The sequence below is a fragment of the Melozone crissalis genome, unplaced genomic scaffold (genome assembly GCF_028551555.1).
Source record: "Melozone crissalis strain CALT ecotype California unplaced genomic scaffold, PUWL_Pcris_2 ptg000007l_1, whole genome shotgun sequence".
Classification (NCBI taxonomy): Eukaryota; Metazoa; Chordata; class Aves; order Passeriformes; family Passerellidae; genus Melozone; species Melozone crissalis.
Window position 1 is genome coordinate 2,507,081 of NW_026535785.1, and position 15,225 is coordinate 2,522,305.

The following is a 15,225-nucleotide window of genomic DNA, read 5'->3' on the forward strand; positions in this document are numbered from 1 at the left end:
ATGTGTGACAGGAACGGCGGGCGGCGGCTGCGGCAGTGGCTGATCGAGCAGATCGACAGCGAGCTCTACGCGGGGCTCATCTGGGAGAACGAGGACAAGTCCATGTTCCGCATCCCCTGGAAGCACGCCGGCAAGCAGGACTACAACCAGGAGGTGGATGCTTCCATTTTCAAGGTAGGGAATGGCTTTTTCTTGGTGGTTCCTTCCTGGAACCCAGGAGATTCCTCTGGCTGCCCTGGAGGGCTCGAGACCCCACCAAGGGGATTGGAGACCTTGGCACAGAGCCCAAGACCCCTGTGCCTTTGATCTAACCCTTGGGAAAAAAAATGACCAACCTTTATATGAAGAAGGTTATTACAAGTCAAGTGAATGGTAGTGAATTTATCATGGGGTGAAAAATAGATTTTTGGGGTTTTTACAATGGGGGTTCAGGAGGCAAGATGGAGGAACATGGGTGTGTCCAGCCTTTCTCCTTCTTCTTCTTGGCCTCCATCTTCTGCTGTGATGGTGGCACCTTTGGATTGGTTTAGAATAGAAACTCACTGTCTAACATAGGTGATAGGTATTGGGAAGTTATGGTAAATAATGTACATGTACATTATAGTTTTTAATATAAAAGATAACACCAGTGTGTCTCAACCAATCTGCCAGACAGACCTCAGCAGTTCAGAGAAAGAATGTTATAGGTAAGAAATAATAAACAACCTTGAGAATGAGAAGAGAAAAATCCTGACTCCTCCTTTGACAGCCAGGCTGGGAAAAAGAAGCTTGTACATATCTCAGAGTCACTGTGAGCAGCAGAGATTCTGAGAGTTCCTGAGCTCTGTGCTGCTGGTTTTGTCCCTTGGTGGGACATGGCCACGCTGTCTCTGGGTTTTACATCTTTAACCCTTGCAGGAGATGCTGCAGTTGGTCTCCTGGCTTTTTAATTTGGGATGATTTATTCCTTTTCATCAAAATTTAGGACCAGTTCTAAGCATGTTTGAATCCAGGTGTGATGTGAGAAGCAGCTTTTGACCTGCTCTAAACTTCTCATCAGCTTGATGATAAAATACTGATGAGCTTGATGATAAAATACTGATGAGCTTGATGATAAAATGCTGGGTTTATGTTAAAAAAAAACTAAAAGGACTTTATAGGTGGGAAGGAAGGATTTCACTGAAGCGGGGATTTCCAGTTTTGGAAAAAATGGGAAAATTCCATCCTGAAGCAAAAAGTTCAGGTCTTCCCCAGGAATTCCCTTCCCTTTGACCCCACTTCCAAGTATCTGTACTGGTGAAGGAGTTTAATTTCAATAAGAACTTGTTTGGGAGCACTGAGTTATGAGGGCTTTGAACTCAGCCCTCTGAAAATATAGAAATAGTTATAAAAGAAATCAACCTGTATATTTAAAAAAATGTAATATTTTTCATTCTTCCTTCAGTGGTAAAATATGTTCTCCTACCAAAAGCACAAATTATGTTCTGATCTTAGAGAAACCAATTATATTTATTAATCTAATAGTTTATATTGATTTAATTATATTAATTAATTTTATAATAATTAAATCTAATATTAATATAATATTTTATTATATTTATTAATATTAGTCAGGAGCTGGGAAATGAGGTTTTGAGCAGCGATTCCTCATGCTCCTGACCATTAGGTGCAGAAGTGAACGCACAAGTGATGATTTTGACCTCTGCTTTTTGCAAACCTGGCTTTTACAGGCCTTTCCTGCATTTCTGAGGTATTTACCAGCCTTTTCTGCATTTCTGAGGCAGGCAGTGCTGCTCTGCACCCCAAGCCCCCCAGGTGTGGTGGCTGTGCAGGTGGCTGCAGTCTAGGAGTGAAACAGCAAATCCCCAAGGGATGCTCGAGAGGGTGCAAGATGCAAAATGCTCTCTGCAACCCCAGCTCTTCCTCCCTGGGAGGTTTTGTAGGGCTCACAGGGAGGATTTTCTTAGGGTTTTTTTCTCATTCTTTGTTTCAGGCCTGGGCTGTTTTCAAGGGCAAGTTCAAGGAGGGTGACAAAGCCGAGCCGGCCACGTGGAAGACGCGGCTGCGCTGCGCCCTGAACAAGAGCCCTGACTTTGAGGAGGTGACAGACAGGTCCCAGCTGGACATCTCTGAGCCCTACAAGGTCTACAGGATCGTGCCAGAGGAGGAGCAGAAGTGTGAGTTCCCCAGGAAAGGGCTGAGCCCTGTTTTGGCTCCATCCTGTGAGCTCAGCCCTGCACCTGAGCGTGGCTCCCTGGCCAGCCCCGCTCTGTGTTCTGTGCTTGTCCTGCTCTGCAGGTGTCCCTGGGGTGACAGGGAGGGGAGGACAAAGCCCAGGCTTGGGGCTTTTAACCCCTTAAACCCCTTAAAGGAAATATGGGACAACTGCAGCCTCGTGGGAGCTCTCATTCCCTGTGGATGTTGTAGGCGCAAATTCCACCTTCCTTGCTTCGGGGAGGAACATGAGCCTCAATCTTTATTTTCCTCCCAACCCAACCTCAATCTTTTCTTTCCTCCCAACCCCTGCCCTGTGAGGATGGTGGGGAGCTGCAATAAATCCCTTTTCTTGCTGGAGGAGCAATCATTTTGCAGAGAGCTGCTCTGATGTCCGGTGTGGCTCAGCTCACACTAACTATAACTCTATTTGTGGTTAGGGGAGCCTGTGTGCTTTGTCCTTTAAGTTAAAAACTTGCAAAAAAAAAAAAAAAAGCATGATTTTGCAGTCAGGAAATCTGCCTTTAGCATCTCTGTCCCCCACAGCCCGTTCACACAGGGGCTGTGCTGCCACTATGCAAATGGCACTGCAGGTTCCCACCAGCAGCACCACTGCCCTGGCGTGGCTGGTGGAAAAAAGAGAAGCGGCAGCCCCAGCCCCAGTCTCTGGGGTGCTCAAAAAAACCCCAAACCCTCTCCTCTCCTCCAGCTCTGTCTCTGTCACCAGCCAGGCTTTTGATTTTTCTTGCTGCTGGTGCATGTGCAGGGGGGAAATGAGTTGTAAAGTGACTTTTGGCCCCAAAAGAGCAGTTCTGGAGGGGCTGTGAGCCTCTCCAAGCTGCTGTTCCACGGCTCTGCTGTGGTTCCTGCTTTCACCACTTTCCCTGGGTGAGAGGTTTCCAAAACCCTTCAGGATGAGCTGTGCTTGGCAGTGTGGGTGTTCTGATGCAGCCCCACCTCTCCCTGCAGGCAAAGCAGGGGTGGCCAACGGGAGCAGCCTGAACGATGTCACCGACATGGACTGCACCTCCTCTGCCATCGATGACCTCATCAAGGAGGTGAGGCCTCACCCTGGCTGCAGGGCAGGGCTTGGGGTGTTCACAGGGGCTCTTGGATTGGGGGAGAGATGAGGATCTGACTCCGTGTTACAGAAGGCTTGATTTATTATTTTATGATATATATTACATTAAAACTATACTGAAAGAATAGAAGAAAAGGTTTCATCAGAAGGCTGGCTAAGAATAGAATAGGAAAGCATGATAATAAAGGTTTGTGGCTCGGACAGAGAGCCCAAGCCAGCTTACTGTGATTGGCCATTAATTAGAAACAACCAACATGGGCCAATCACAGATCCACCTGTTGCATTCCACAGCAGCAGATAACCATTGTTTGCATTGTGTTCCTGAGGCCTCTCATCTTATTAGGAAAAATCCTAAGGAAAGGATTTTTCATAAAAGATGTCTGCGACATTGGGTCAAGCTGTCAGCTTTGGGAAAGCACTTCCTTCCCCAAATTGCCTCTGCAGAGCTGCAGGGTTGGGTTTGCAGCTCCTCTAGGTGAGCCAGCACCAGCACACCAGGTTCTGATGTTGGTTCCTGCTTTCCTTGTGCACCCAGCTGGGAGAAACCTTCCCTGGGGATGGGTCTGTCACAGCTCTGTGCCCCTCCTTGGCCTTGTCACACCTGCCTGCTCACCCTCTGTAGCTCTTGAGGGTCATATTCAGATGTACAACCTGGGCAATGCCAGACTTGGTCTTTCCAACTCCCCAAAAATTGGTTGGTGTTGCCATTTGGGCCCTCCCTGAGCCTCGCTGGAGGCATCAAACCCGCTCTGATCCTGGTATCTGCTGTCCCACAGCCCTCCTGTGTGGATGAGTACCTGGGCATCATCAAGAGGAGCCCCTCACCCCCGCAGGAGACCTGCAGGAACCCCCCAATACCCGACTGGTGGGTGCAGCAGCCCAGCCCTGGTAAGCAGCCAGCAGCTTGTGTGGTGTTTGGGAGGTTTTTGGGGCAGGAGAAATCTTCCTGTGTGGGGATAAACTGCTCCCCGTTGTCTTTTTTATCTTCCTTATTAAGAATGTTTGAAGTACTCATAAAGAAATCCAGCTGGGAGATTTTTGCTGGCATTTCTCATGTGGGAAACCTGGGGCAGAAAATGAGGAGGGTGGTGGGGGGAGCTGAGGGATTGGGATTTGGGATTTGGGAATGCAGGCTCAGCTTGGCTTTCTGTGCCCACAGCATTGCCCCTGATGAATGGATACTCCAGCTATGAGCAGTATCACTCAGGTAAGGCTCCTCACCTGGCCAGCAGGTGTGTGTGTCTCTGTTTGTGGTGGCAGGAGGTGGCTCTGACTCTGTCCCCCACCTTCAGGGAGGCTTTGCTTTGGGTTTGGGAGGTGCTGCACATTATCCACATTTCCATGCTGGGATGAATCCTGCCTGATGGCATGGGGGCAGAGAGCAGTGCTCAGAATGGGGGGAGCTTTTGGGATGGGGGGATCTGCTCATGGCTTGGGGGGAGTGTGGAGCAAAAGCAGGAGGGAGAGGTTCAATGGGTTTGAAACTAAACCACCAGAAGTTCTACCTCAACATGAGAAAAAACTTCCCATGGAGGAGGGTGTCAGAGTGGAATTTCCCTCTCTGGGGACATTCAGAGAGGAATTAGTGGAACAAACTCCACCTGGATTTGTTCCTGTGTCACCTGCTCCAGGTGATCCTGCCTGGGCAGAGGGCTTGGACTGTGTGGTCCAGAGGTCCCTTCCAACCCCAATCCTGTAACATTGGGAGCTCTCACTTGCTGATCAGCCCTGGAAATGTCACTCCCAGGAGATTTGGGATTTGGGCATAGCGGCCGGGAGCAGCTTTGTCCCTTCCCTGATGAGACCCCCACAAATCCCTCACCCCCCAGGTTATTCCCAGATGGTGATCAGCTTCTACTACAGCGGGAGGCTGGTGGGCCACGTCAGCACCTCGTGCTCTGAGGGCTGCAGGATCTCCCTGGGGCAGCCCTCGGGCCATGGGGAGAAGCTCTACGCCCCCGACGCCCTGGAGCACGTGCGGTTCCCCTCGGCCGACGCCATCCAGAACGAGCGGCAGAAGCAGATCACCAGGAAGCTCTTTGGCCACCTGGACAGGGGTGTCCTCCTGCACAGCAACAAGCAGGGCATCTTCATCAAGAGGCTCTGCCAGGGCAGGGTCTTCTGGAGCGGCAACACCATGGCCTACAAGGACAGGCCCAACAAGCTGGACAGGGAGGACGTGGTGAAGATCTTTGACACCAATTTGTTCTTCCGAGGTTTGTAGGAGCCACCTGATTATTTTTATTTTTTGGTGTTGGGATTTCTGCTCTTTCCTGTGGGAAATAAATCCTCTGCATTGGGTGGTTGAGGATGGTCAGCCAGCAGATGTGGTGGACAATCCTGGGTGGCAGCAGTTTTGGATGGGGAAACCTTCAGGAGGGGATGGGAGAACAGGGATATGACTCTGGCCAGAAACACCCTGGAAAAGCTGAGGTAATTCTGGGATCCCAAAGCCTTGGGATAATGCACAAAGGATTTCTGGAGCTTAAACCTGGTGTGAGACCCCATTGGGCCCTGTGGTGGGGTTGAAAGGGTGCAGCCCTTTTTCCTTGCACACTTTGAATCCCTCCCTGCTGGGTTCCCAAGGGTGAGCAGGTGACACTACCAGACCTAGGAAAGGATAATGGGGTGTTTGGGGTCATGTGGCAAATTGGCAAATTCCAAACTGGAGGCTTTGCTTGAACCCACAGTTTCCTTGCAGGATGTTTGATCCCAGGGATGTGTAACAAAGCCCCTGGAGGGCAAGTTCCAATTTTTCCTGTGTCCTTGCAGAGCTGCAGCAGTACTACAACAACCAGGGCCGCTTCCCTGACAGCAGGGTCATGCTGTGCTTCGGGGAGGAGTTCCCAGACGCGGTGCCCCTGAGGTGTAAACTCATCCTTGTCCAGGTACGGCGGGCTGGGAGGAAAAGGGAGCCAGGCAGAGTGGGAATTCTGCCAGCAGAGCCCCAGCCCTGCAGCATTTGGGTGTAAATGTCCCCATGGGGCATTTGGGTGTCTGCATTGGGGTGGAAGTGCTGTGGTGCTTTCCCACAGCCTCCTGAGAGGTGCTTGGGCTGCTGGTTATCAAATTCCTGGAGCTGGGTTTGCAAATGAAGCTCTCCTAAGGGCATGAGTTTTGTGAACTGCAGGGAAATCTTTCCTCTTCCTCCTGATCCTGCTTTGTCACTGGGATTTCTGCCTTTTCCTGTGGGAAATGGGGAAGTAAATCCCTGGAGTGGTGGGTTTAAGATCAGTCAGTGATGTGGTCAACAGCTGTGGTTGGCAGCAGTGGGGCTGGAGGGGGAAGAAGGGGATGGGATGTGGGATCAGTCCTCATGGCTCTGGTCAGAAACTTCTCCTTGGAGAAGGTGCAGCAGCTGTGGGGTTGAAAAGGCTCAGGACAGGGTTATGGAGCCTCTTGGGCCAGCCAGGCTGTGACAGGGAGGGCACAGGCAGGGTGTGGCATCCCCTCTTGAGCAAGCAGAGACCCACAAGCTCTGTGAGGTCCTGTGGGGATTTTACAAGATCAGAGACTGCTCCTGTGCCTCCTGCACAGCTCCTGACCTCGTCGCCTCCTGCTGTGCTGCATGTCTGCCCCAGTGGATCACTGTGGACGTGCTGGGACACCCCCAGCCTGTCCTTGCACCTCAATATCCCTGCTGGCAGCTCCTAGGCCCGCTCCTTTACTCCTGGGCCCGCTCCTTTACTCCTGGGCCCGCTCCTTTACTCCTGGGCCTGCTCCTTTACTCCTGGGCCTGCTCCTTTGCTCCTAGGCCTGCTCTTTTACTCCTGGGCCCGCTCCTTTATTCCTGGAGCTGCTTGTGGAGAGCCAGACCTGCTGTCCTGGCAGGACCTGTCCCCCTGTGCCCTGCTGTGTGTCTCCCAGCCCATCTCCACTGGCCGGAGCAGCAGAGATGCCCCATGAGCTCACTCCTCACTCGATCCCTGCCCTCTTTGCTTTGTCGCAGGTGGAGCAGCTGTACCTGAGGCAGGTGGTGGACGAGGCTGGCAAGAGCTGCAGCTCCAGCCCCATGCTGCCCATGGCCGAGGAGCCCCAGCACGAGCAGGGCTACCGGATCTTCCAGGACATCTGCACCACGCGGCCGCTCTTCAGGGAGAGCCAGCAGATCGCAGTGTGAGCCCTGAGGGGCTGGCCTGGCCACACCCAACTGGTCCCACCAGTGCCGAAATGTCCTAAAAAGTGGCACTAAAAAGTGTCCTTTTTTTCTTTTTATTTTTGTTCTATTATTTTTATTTTTTGTCCTATTATTTTTATTTTTTGTCTTATTATTTTTATTTTTTGTCTTATTATTTTTATTTTCTTCTTATTTTTTATTTTCTTCTTTTTTAATTCTCTGTTTCTTCTTATTTTTATTTTCTTCTTATTTTTATTTTCTTCTTATTTTTTATTTTCTTTTTTTTAATTCTCTGTTTCTTCTTATTTTTATTTTCTTCTTATTTTTATTTTCTTCTTTTTTATTTTCTTCTTTTTTTTCTTCTTTTTTTTTTCTTCTTTTTTTTCTCTTTTTTTCCTCTCATTTTTTTCCTCTCATTTTTTTCCTCTTATTTTTTTCCTCTTATTTTTTTTCCTTATTTTTTTCCTTATTTTTTTCCTTATTTGTTTCCTTATTTTTTCCTTATTTTTTTTCCTTATTTTTTTCCTTATTTTTTTCCTTAATTTTTTTCCTTAATTTTTTTCCTTAATTTTTTCCTTAATTTTTTCTTTTTATTTTTTCCTTAATTTTTTTCTCTTTATTTTTTCTCTTTATTTTTTTCACTTTTTCCTATTTTTTCTTTATTTTTTCCTATTTTTTCTTTATTTTTTCCTATTTTTTCTTTATTTTTCCCAAAAGTTGAGTTTTGTTCTTTGCTGTTTCCAGCGCAGAGTCTGTATAAATCCAGTGGTGAAAACTGCCATGAGCAAACAGCTTCGATGTTCTGCCCTGTAAAGAATTTATGATAAAAATTTTTGATAATAAGAATTTATAAGAATTTTATCATAAGAGTTTATGATAAAACTTTTCTAGTTCCAGAACTGTCTGTAGCTCATGGCTGAGGGACATCCAAGCTGTGCAGGAAGGTCAGGGCTGGCTTTGCTTTGTGTTGCCTTTGTTGATGGCCAGTCAGGCAGAACCAAAAAGCAGCAGCTGTAACCACCTGCCCTGACAATCTGCAACTCAGACCTTGCTGAGAGCAGCAATTCGACAGGAGGTGACTCTTGGAAAAGCCTTAGAATGCTCAAATTTAGGAAATTATATCCAGGAATCAGCTTTCCCCCTTCAAACAGTCCTGCTGGTGCAAGGCAGGGTGTACCTCCCAGAGAGAACTCCTGAAATTCCTCTTTATTTTTTTTACTGTGAGATTTATGTGTTTCTCTTTCACACCAAAGTGGATTTAAAATTCGGGAACCCATGCAGAGATTCTATATGTAAATATTGAATAAGAAAACTTGGGAATCTTAATTTTTCCTGACCAGAGCCAGAGTTTATATAAATACACAGAGTTTTAATTTTTCAAGATTGCAGCGTAGTGTGAATAGCTTGGCTTCACCCTCCCAAAACACGTGTGGGACTCTCCCAGGCGTGTCCAGGCAGCGTCATCCATGTGTAAATCCTCATTTTCACAGCCTCTGAGTGTGCCCCCAGCTCTGGGGAGCTGCTGGTGCCTCCCAGAGCAGAGCTGCACATGTGTGCGTGCCACCAAAGCTGCCTATTTATTGTATGCCTGAGGTTTGTTAATTTTTGGAGTAAATTTTTATATCTCCCTGCAATTAAAGTGCTATATTTTGTATTTCTCTTGCAATGTGGTTTTTGGGTGCAATGGGTGGTGGCTCACAGTTGCTGGGGGGAGTCTGGGACCTCTGACTTGTCCCTAATTTGGGTTTTACCTGTGGTGGGGTCTGTGTTAAGCCTCTGTCACCTCCTTCCTTTTCCTGGATTCACTTCCAGGCAGAAAGAAATGAGTCAAAATGCTGTAATGAAGTGGAGGGAGGGAAATGGGATCACTTGGAGAGCCTTCATTCCAGGAAGGAGGAGGAGGAGGAGGATGTGTCCCTGCTCATCTGCCACAGCACTGAGCTGGATGTGATGCTTCAAGGTCACGGGGTGGGGATAATTTTTTATGGTTGTGTCCAAAAACTTCCTCTTTTCCTTTTCCCATGGGAAATGGGAGCATTTCCCCACTGTCCTCTCGTGGTGTAGTCCCAGGTGCCTCCCTCATTCCCTGGTACCCCTTCAGAGGGAGGGGAATTGGAAAGAAAAGCCTTGTGGACTGAGGACAGTTTAATATTTGGAAGAAATTCTTTACTTTGGGAAGGAATTCTTCCCTATGAGGGAGGTGAGGCCCTGGCACAGGGTGCCCAGAGAAGCTGTGGCTGCCTCTGGATCTCTGGAAATACTCAAGGCAGGTTTGATGGTGCTTGGAACAGTCTGGGACAGCGGAAGGTGTCCCTGCCTATGTCAGGGAGTGGAATGAGTTGAACTTTAAGGTCCCTTTCAATGCAAATAATTCAGGGATTCCAATTATAAAAATATCCAGTATAGTAATCGTAATGAAAGGGAGACAGGAGTAAAAGTGAAGGGGAGCAGCTGATGCACAATACAATTGAATGGCAATTCCTGAGAAGAAAATGTCACTGAATGACAATACTGAGGAAAATGAGCTCTCTCCCAGCAGAAACCAGGACATTTCTCCATCCACATTTCTCAGGGTTCTGGTCTAGGGGAGTGCCCTGAGATGGGAGAACCAGCTGGAACTTTGTGATCAAACACAAGGATTGAGGGAATTCCTCCATGCTTGGTGGGATGCTCGTGGTCCTGCCTGTGCCCTTGTGCCTCTGCAGGCATTGCAGCGCCTGGATTTGGGGCTTGTGAGGAGAACTGGCTGCACACCACAATTTTTTAGGATGCACCAGATCTCCAAAGGAGACCCCAACTCCTGTGAGGTCCTATGGGATGCTGTGCCACTGGGGTGGGTGTGGCACCTGTAGGGGAACTGTGGGCACTGCTCAGCCGTTCTCTGCTCTTCCTGAGCATCCCACAGGCTTTAATCCTGCTCCAGTCCTGGATGCTCCTTCAGGGGGTGAAGAAGCCTCACCTGTCCTAGTGATGCCTTGAGAAGGCTGAGCTGAAACAGAGGCTGGACAGAGCTAAAGAATAAAGCAGGGGTTTATTAAAAGGATCTCCTCAATGGATTGGGCACCACAAGAGCCCGGCTAGGGCTGCACCCAAGATGAACCAAACTGGTCCCAAAATGAACCCAGGATGGACCAAAATGGTCCCAAAATGAACCCAACATGGACCAGAATGGTCCCAAAATGAACCCAAGATGAACCAAAATGGCCCCAAAATGCTCGAGCGCTCCCGGGGTCTCTCCCTTGGATCAGCTCTGCTCCTTTTGCACCTTGCAGTTCATTGTCCCATTCCAGCTTTAGCCCCTGCAGTCCCACCCTGCTTGTTTTTCTCTCTCCAGCCCACGGTGTTTGTGCTCTTGGGGCTGAGATTTGGATCATTTGTCCTTGGTGCCCAGCTGGAGCAGGAATTGTTTTGTGTCCCTGCTCTGTGCACAGAGCTCACCATGCCATAATATGAAGCTCAGAATTACGCACTAAAGCAGCACAAAATCTGAAAAATAGAAAAGCCAAAACCTGAGGCATCACCTGTGGCCTGGCAGGGTGGAGGTGGGACTGAGGCACCCTCTGTGGGCTGTGCTGGAACAACTCATGATGGGCTGGAGCCTGGCACACCAGAACCCACTCGTGGTTTCCCCAGCTGTGCAGGGCCAGGTCCTTCCTCAGAAACCACCTGGAGCCACCTGCTCCTGCCCAGGGCTCTTTCAATTTCCACCCCGTGGGGAGCTGAGGTGCCTTGTGATGCTCTGGTTATTTTTGGTGCTGTCTCAGAGCCCACAGCTCAGTTTGGGACCTTAACCAGCAGCATGGCTTCCATCCCACAGAGATTCCAAGAGGAAATACCTGGTGGGTGAGGAGGGACTGAGAAGGAACCAGTGGGATGCAGGAAGAGTAATGAGGTGGGCATGTGATTTTTAGTGGGATTTTAATGGATTTTTAATGGGGTTTTTGTTTAAATTTTTATGGAATTTATTGGAATTTAATTTTATTTAATTCCATTAAAATAAATTTTATTTAATGGAATTAAAGAAAATTTAATTTATTAAAAAATCAATTAAATTAAATTAAATTTAAACCCATTAAATTCCCGGGTTTTTATGGATTTTTTTCCATTAAATTCCTGGGGTTTTCTGCATTTTTATGGAACTTTTTGGGAATTTTTTTCAGGAATTTTAATTTTTATTTTTAATTTTTAATAAATTTCTTAGCATTTTTAAACTGAATTTATTGGGGATTTTTTTGTTCCAATTTTAATGATTTTTGGGGGGGGATTTTTTTATTTTTAAATAAATTTTAATGGAATTTTAAAAATATTTTTAATGGAATTTATTTTGGATTTTAATGGAAATTTTTTGTTTTGAAGTCATGGTGGAATTTTAATGGAATTTTTTGGAAATTTTTTGTGGAATTTTTTTAGAATTTTTAATGGAAACTTTAATGGAAATTTAAATGGATTTTAATGGATTTTTGGGGGAATTCCTTAGGTTTTTAATGGAATTTTTGGGGTTTTTAATGGAATTTTTAGGCCTGAGCTGGGTTTTCCCATCCTGCCATCCATCATGAGGAAGCATCCAACGCTGATGTTCCTGCATCCTGGGCACCCATCCCTGCACCTTGCCTGGCCCTGAGCAGCCCCAGGGAGCTGCTGCTGCTGCAGCTGTGCCCTGCCTTGGTGGTTTTGGGTGACTCAAATACTTTCGTTGGTTTCTGTTCATTTGGGTTCCTCTCTCTGTCACCTCCCCGAAGTGAAACCTCAGTGCCAGTGTGGGCTCCTCTCTGCCAGCGCCTTGTCTGCTGCCAGGTCCCAAAAGTGGCCCAAGATTTTGGCTGAGGACCTTGTCCCCAAAGCCTGGGGGTGATTTATCCCCTGCATCCCCTCCATTGAGTGGTGCTCCTAGTGGAGCATAAATGAGATGCTCAGATTGCTCTCCCCAAAATTCTTGCTGCTTTTTTTGGTGCTTTCCCACACTTGGAGTCAGAGCAGCTGCACCAGCAAACTCCTGCTGGATGCCAAGATATCTCCTTGTGTCCCTGTGGGAATGGGAAGGGAATTTCTGGGAGCTACCCAGGCTGAACTCCTGCCTTCAGGAGCAAAAGGTTCCACATGGGAAGGAGAGTGCAGCTTGGTTTCCATGAAGGAAACCTCAACTTGCAGGACATCCAGGGTTCCCTCAAGAATATTTGGGCAGGAGCCACGTGCTTTCCAAATCCTCCTGACATCTGGCAGGGAAGGGTGGACCAGGGCAGGAAATTTGGGGGAATTTTCCAAGATTTTCCAGCCTAAAGATGTCTCCTCCACGGCAGAGGAACATTCTGATTTCTGGGTGCTGCAAAGGTTGTGACCAACACTGCAGCCCCTTGATGTTTTGCTCACTGACTCAGGGATGCAATTTGGGTCCAAAGCCAACCTTTCTCCTGAGATTTGTGGCTGGAAGGCAGCTGGGCCTCTGGGAAGCATTTTCCTTGGGAGAAAATGAGCTGGATTATATCCTGGGTTGTATTAATCTTGTTCATCACGTGTTTCTGGAGTTTGGTGAGGGGCATGCAGGACATGCTCCTCACCAAATGATGCTCCTCACCAAATGCCACAAACACCACAGAAGGAGAAGAATTCAGTATCCATGAGGACAACAACTGTCCATCCACCCCTCTCACATGCCTGAAACCCATTGTGAGGATTACCTAGTGCCAAATTCGTGTGAAGAACAAGTTTGGTGGGCTGGCGAGCAGGAAGGCGAGGTTTGTTCCAGCTGAATCCTGAGATTTACCCCGTCTCAACGTGGAGAAAGAGGAAAAAAGCTCTGCAGGCATGTCCATGCAGTGCTGTGCAACCACAAGGCAGTGTCATGTCCCAGCTCACAGTTGAACTGCTCGGGAATCCAAGAGCCACCAGCTCCAGCTGCTTCCTCCAACCGCCCCCCCCAGGCGCCTCTGCAGGCGTTAGAAAACAAACAGTCACTTTTTATTTCTAGACACCAGCCTCTCCAACTGGGCTGATTGCTCAATGCCCCCCTTTCAGCACGGCAGCCTGTCCAGAGCCAGCTCCTCTGGGCTCTTCCTGCAGGGTGTTGTAACCTGGGAGCAGCCCCCTCCTCATGGGCAGCTGGGTGTCACCTTGGCAAGGCAGGAAAGCTGCACGGAGGCTCCCACCTCCTTTTCCAAAGAAAAGAAATCCTGTTTATACCCCCTTGGATGGTTTTATGGCCAAGGATGGTGATTTGTGATGGAAACCTGTTGTAACCTGGGAGCAGCCCCCTCCTCATGGGCAGGACGTCTTGGGAAGGCAGGAAAGCTCCATGGAGGCTCCCACCTCCTTTTCCAACGGGATTTATACCCCCTTGGATGGTTTTATGGCCAAGGATGATCATTTGTGATGGAAACCTGTCAGGAAAACCCATCCAGAGTTGCCTTTGGTGGATCTCAAGGGTTTTGCCCCATTTTGTGACAGTTTTTTTGACACGGTTTCATGTGACTTTTTTCAATTGCCTTTTGGTTTGGGTGGATGGTGGGACTTGGTTCAAACCATGAGGTCAGAGCTGTGGGGGCAGCACAAGGATTGGCCAAGGCACCTCCTGAGCTCCACCAAAAGAAGGAAGAGGAGGTGCTGGGAAGAGCTGAGGGTGAGGAGACTGAAGCTGCAGGAATTCCTCAAGCTGGACTTGGCTGCAGGAAGGTCTCCTGCAGAAGAAATGAGATCCCAAACCCCAGAAAACGTGACAGCCACTCGATTTTCAGAATCAGCTTCTGACAGGTGCCCTCTCTCTCTGCAGGTGCCTGAGCACCAGACACTGAAAACAACAGAGGCAGCACAAGGATGAGGAGAAACACAATGATATTTGTGCAGAACTTTGGCTTTGTAATGAGACCAAGTCTGAAGCCACGTCCAGGCTGAAATCCCCTCCCTTCCCCCTCAATCTGCATTTGCTCAGTGTCCTGCTCTGACATGTTTTTATTGTGGGTGATTAGTTTGCAATAACGAAACACCCGGATGCAGCGAGCAGCCATAAAAATCAGCCTGACATTGTTGTGTGGGTCTGGGTGACCCAGAGCCACCAGGTAACCCAGGCCTGTCTGCTCTTCCTTAGAAGGATTTGGTCTCAGCCCTAAAAATGGAAATGGGAAGAAGCAAAAGGGCATTTCAGGCCGTTGCACAAGGAGGTCTTTGCAATGTGGTGGTTAAAAAAAAATATTCCAAGCTGGAGAAACATTGCTTTTCCTTCTTTTTCACCCCAATGTGTGAATGTGGTTGGGTGTTCAGAAGAGTTGCTCCAGCTCTTGCTGAGAGAATAATTCACATGGGTTGTGTAAAACCTCCTTGCTCCGTGCTGGGTGTTTTTCAGAGAAATGCAAATCACAGAAACATGGAAGGATTTGGGTTGGAAGGGACCTTAAAGCTCATCTCATTCCAACCTCTCCCTGGAGGATGGAATACCTCTAGGCTGTTTAAAACCCCCCAAAACAACAAGATTTTTTGGTTTTGGAGCAATTAGTTTCAATAATATCAATTTCCAGCATCCCATGGTTACTGCTTTTTTCTTATATTGGGCTTCAGAGGGAGGACTGAGGGATGTGGAAGCAACAGTGGTTTGAAACAAGAGATTCCCTGCCTGTGTCTTTCTGTTCTGTATTTGAGGAGTAACCACTTCTCCCTGAGGTAAATCTGGCAAATGGACAGGTCTGCAGGGTGCAGAGGGCAGGTTGGTCTTCCCAGGAATCACAGCTAGAAAAAATAGCAAGAGGGATCATTTTGGGGAATGTTTTTACCCCTCTGCCCCAGAAATACAGTCTGGTTTTGTTTTGGAGGAGAATCTGGACACCTCTTTTGTAAAAACACCAAATAT

General features: G+C 48.0%; 1 protein-coding gene across 1 annotated transcript; it reads left to right on the plus strand.

Moving 5' to 3' along the window:
• On the plus strand, positions 1 to 7,394 carry IRF8 (interferon regulatory factor 8). Its single transcript, XM_054269460.1, has 8 exons — positions 1 to 174; positions 1,973 to 2,156; positions 3,163 to 3,251; positions 4,051 to 4,162; positions 4,434 to 4,481; positions 5,104 to 5,490; positions 6,047 to 6,162; positions 7,224 to 7,394. The coding sequence occupies exons 1-8, from the start codon at positions 1 to 3 to the stop codon at positions 7,392 to 7,394; spliced, it is 1,281 nt and encodes a 426-aa protein (XP_054125435.1).
• Positions 7,395 to 15,225: the final 7,831 nt, after the last annotated feature.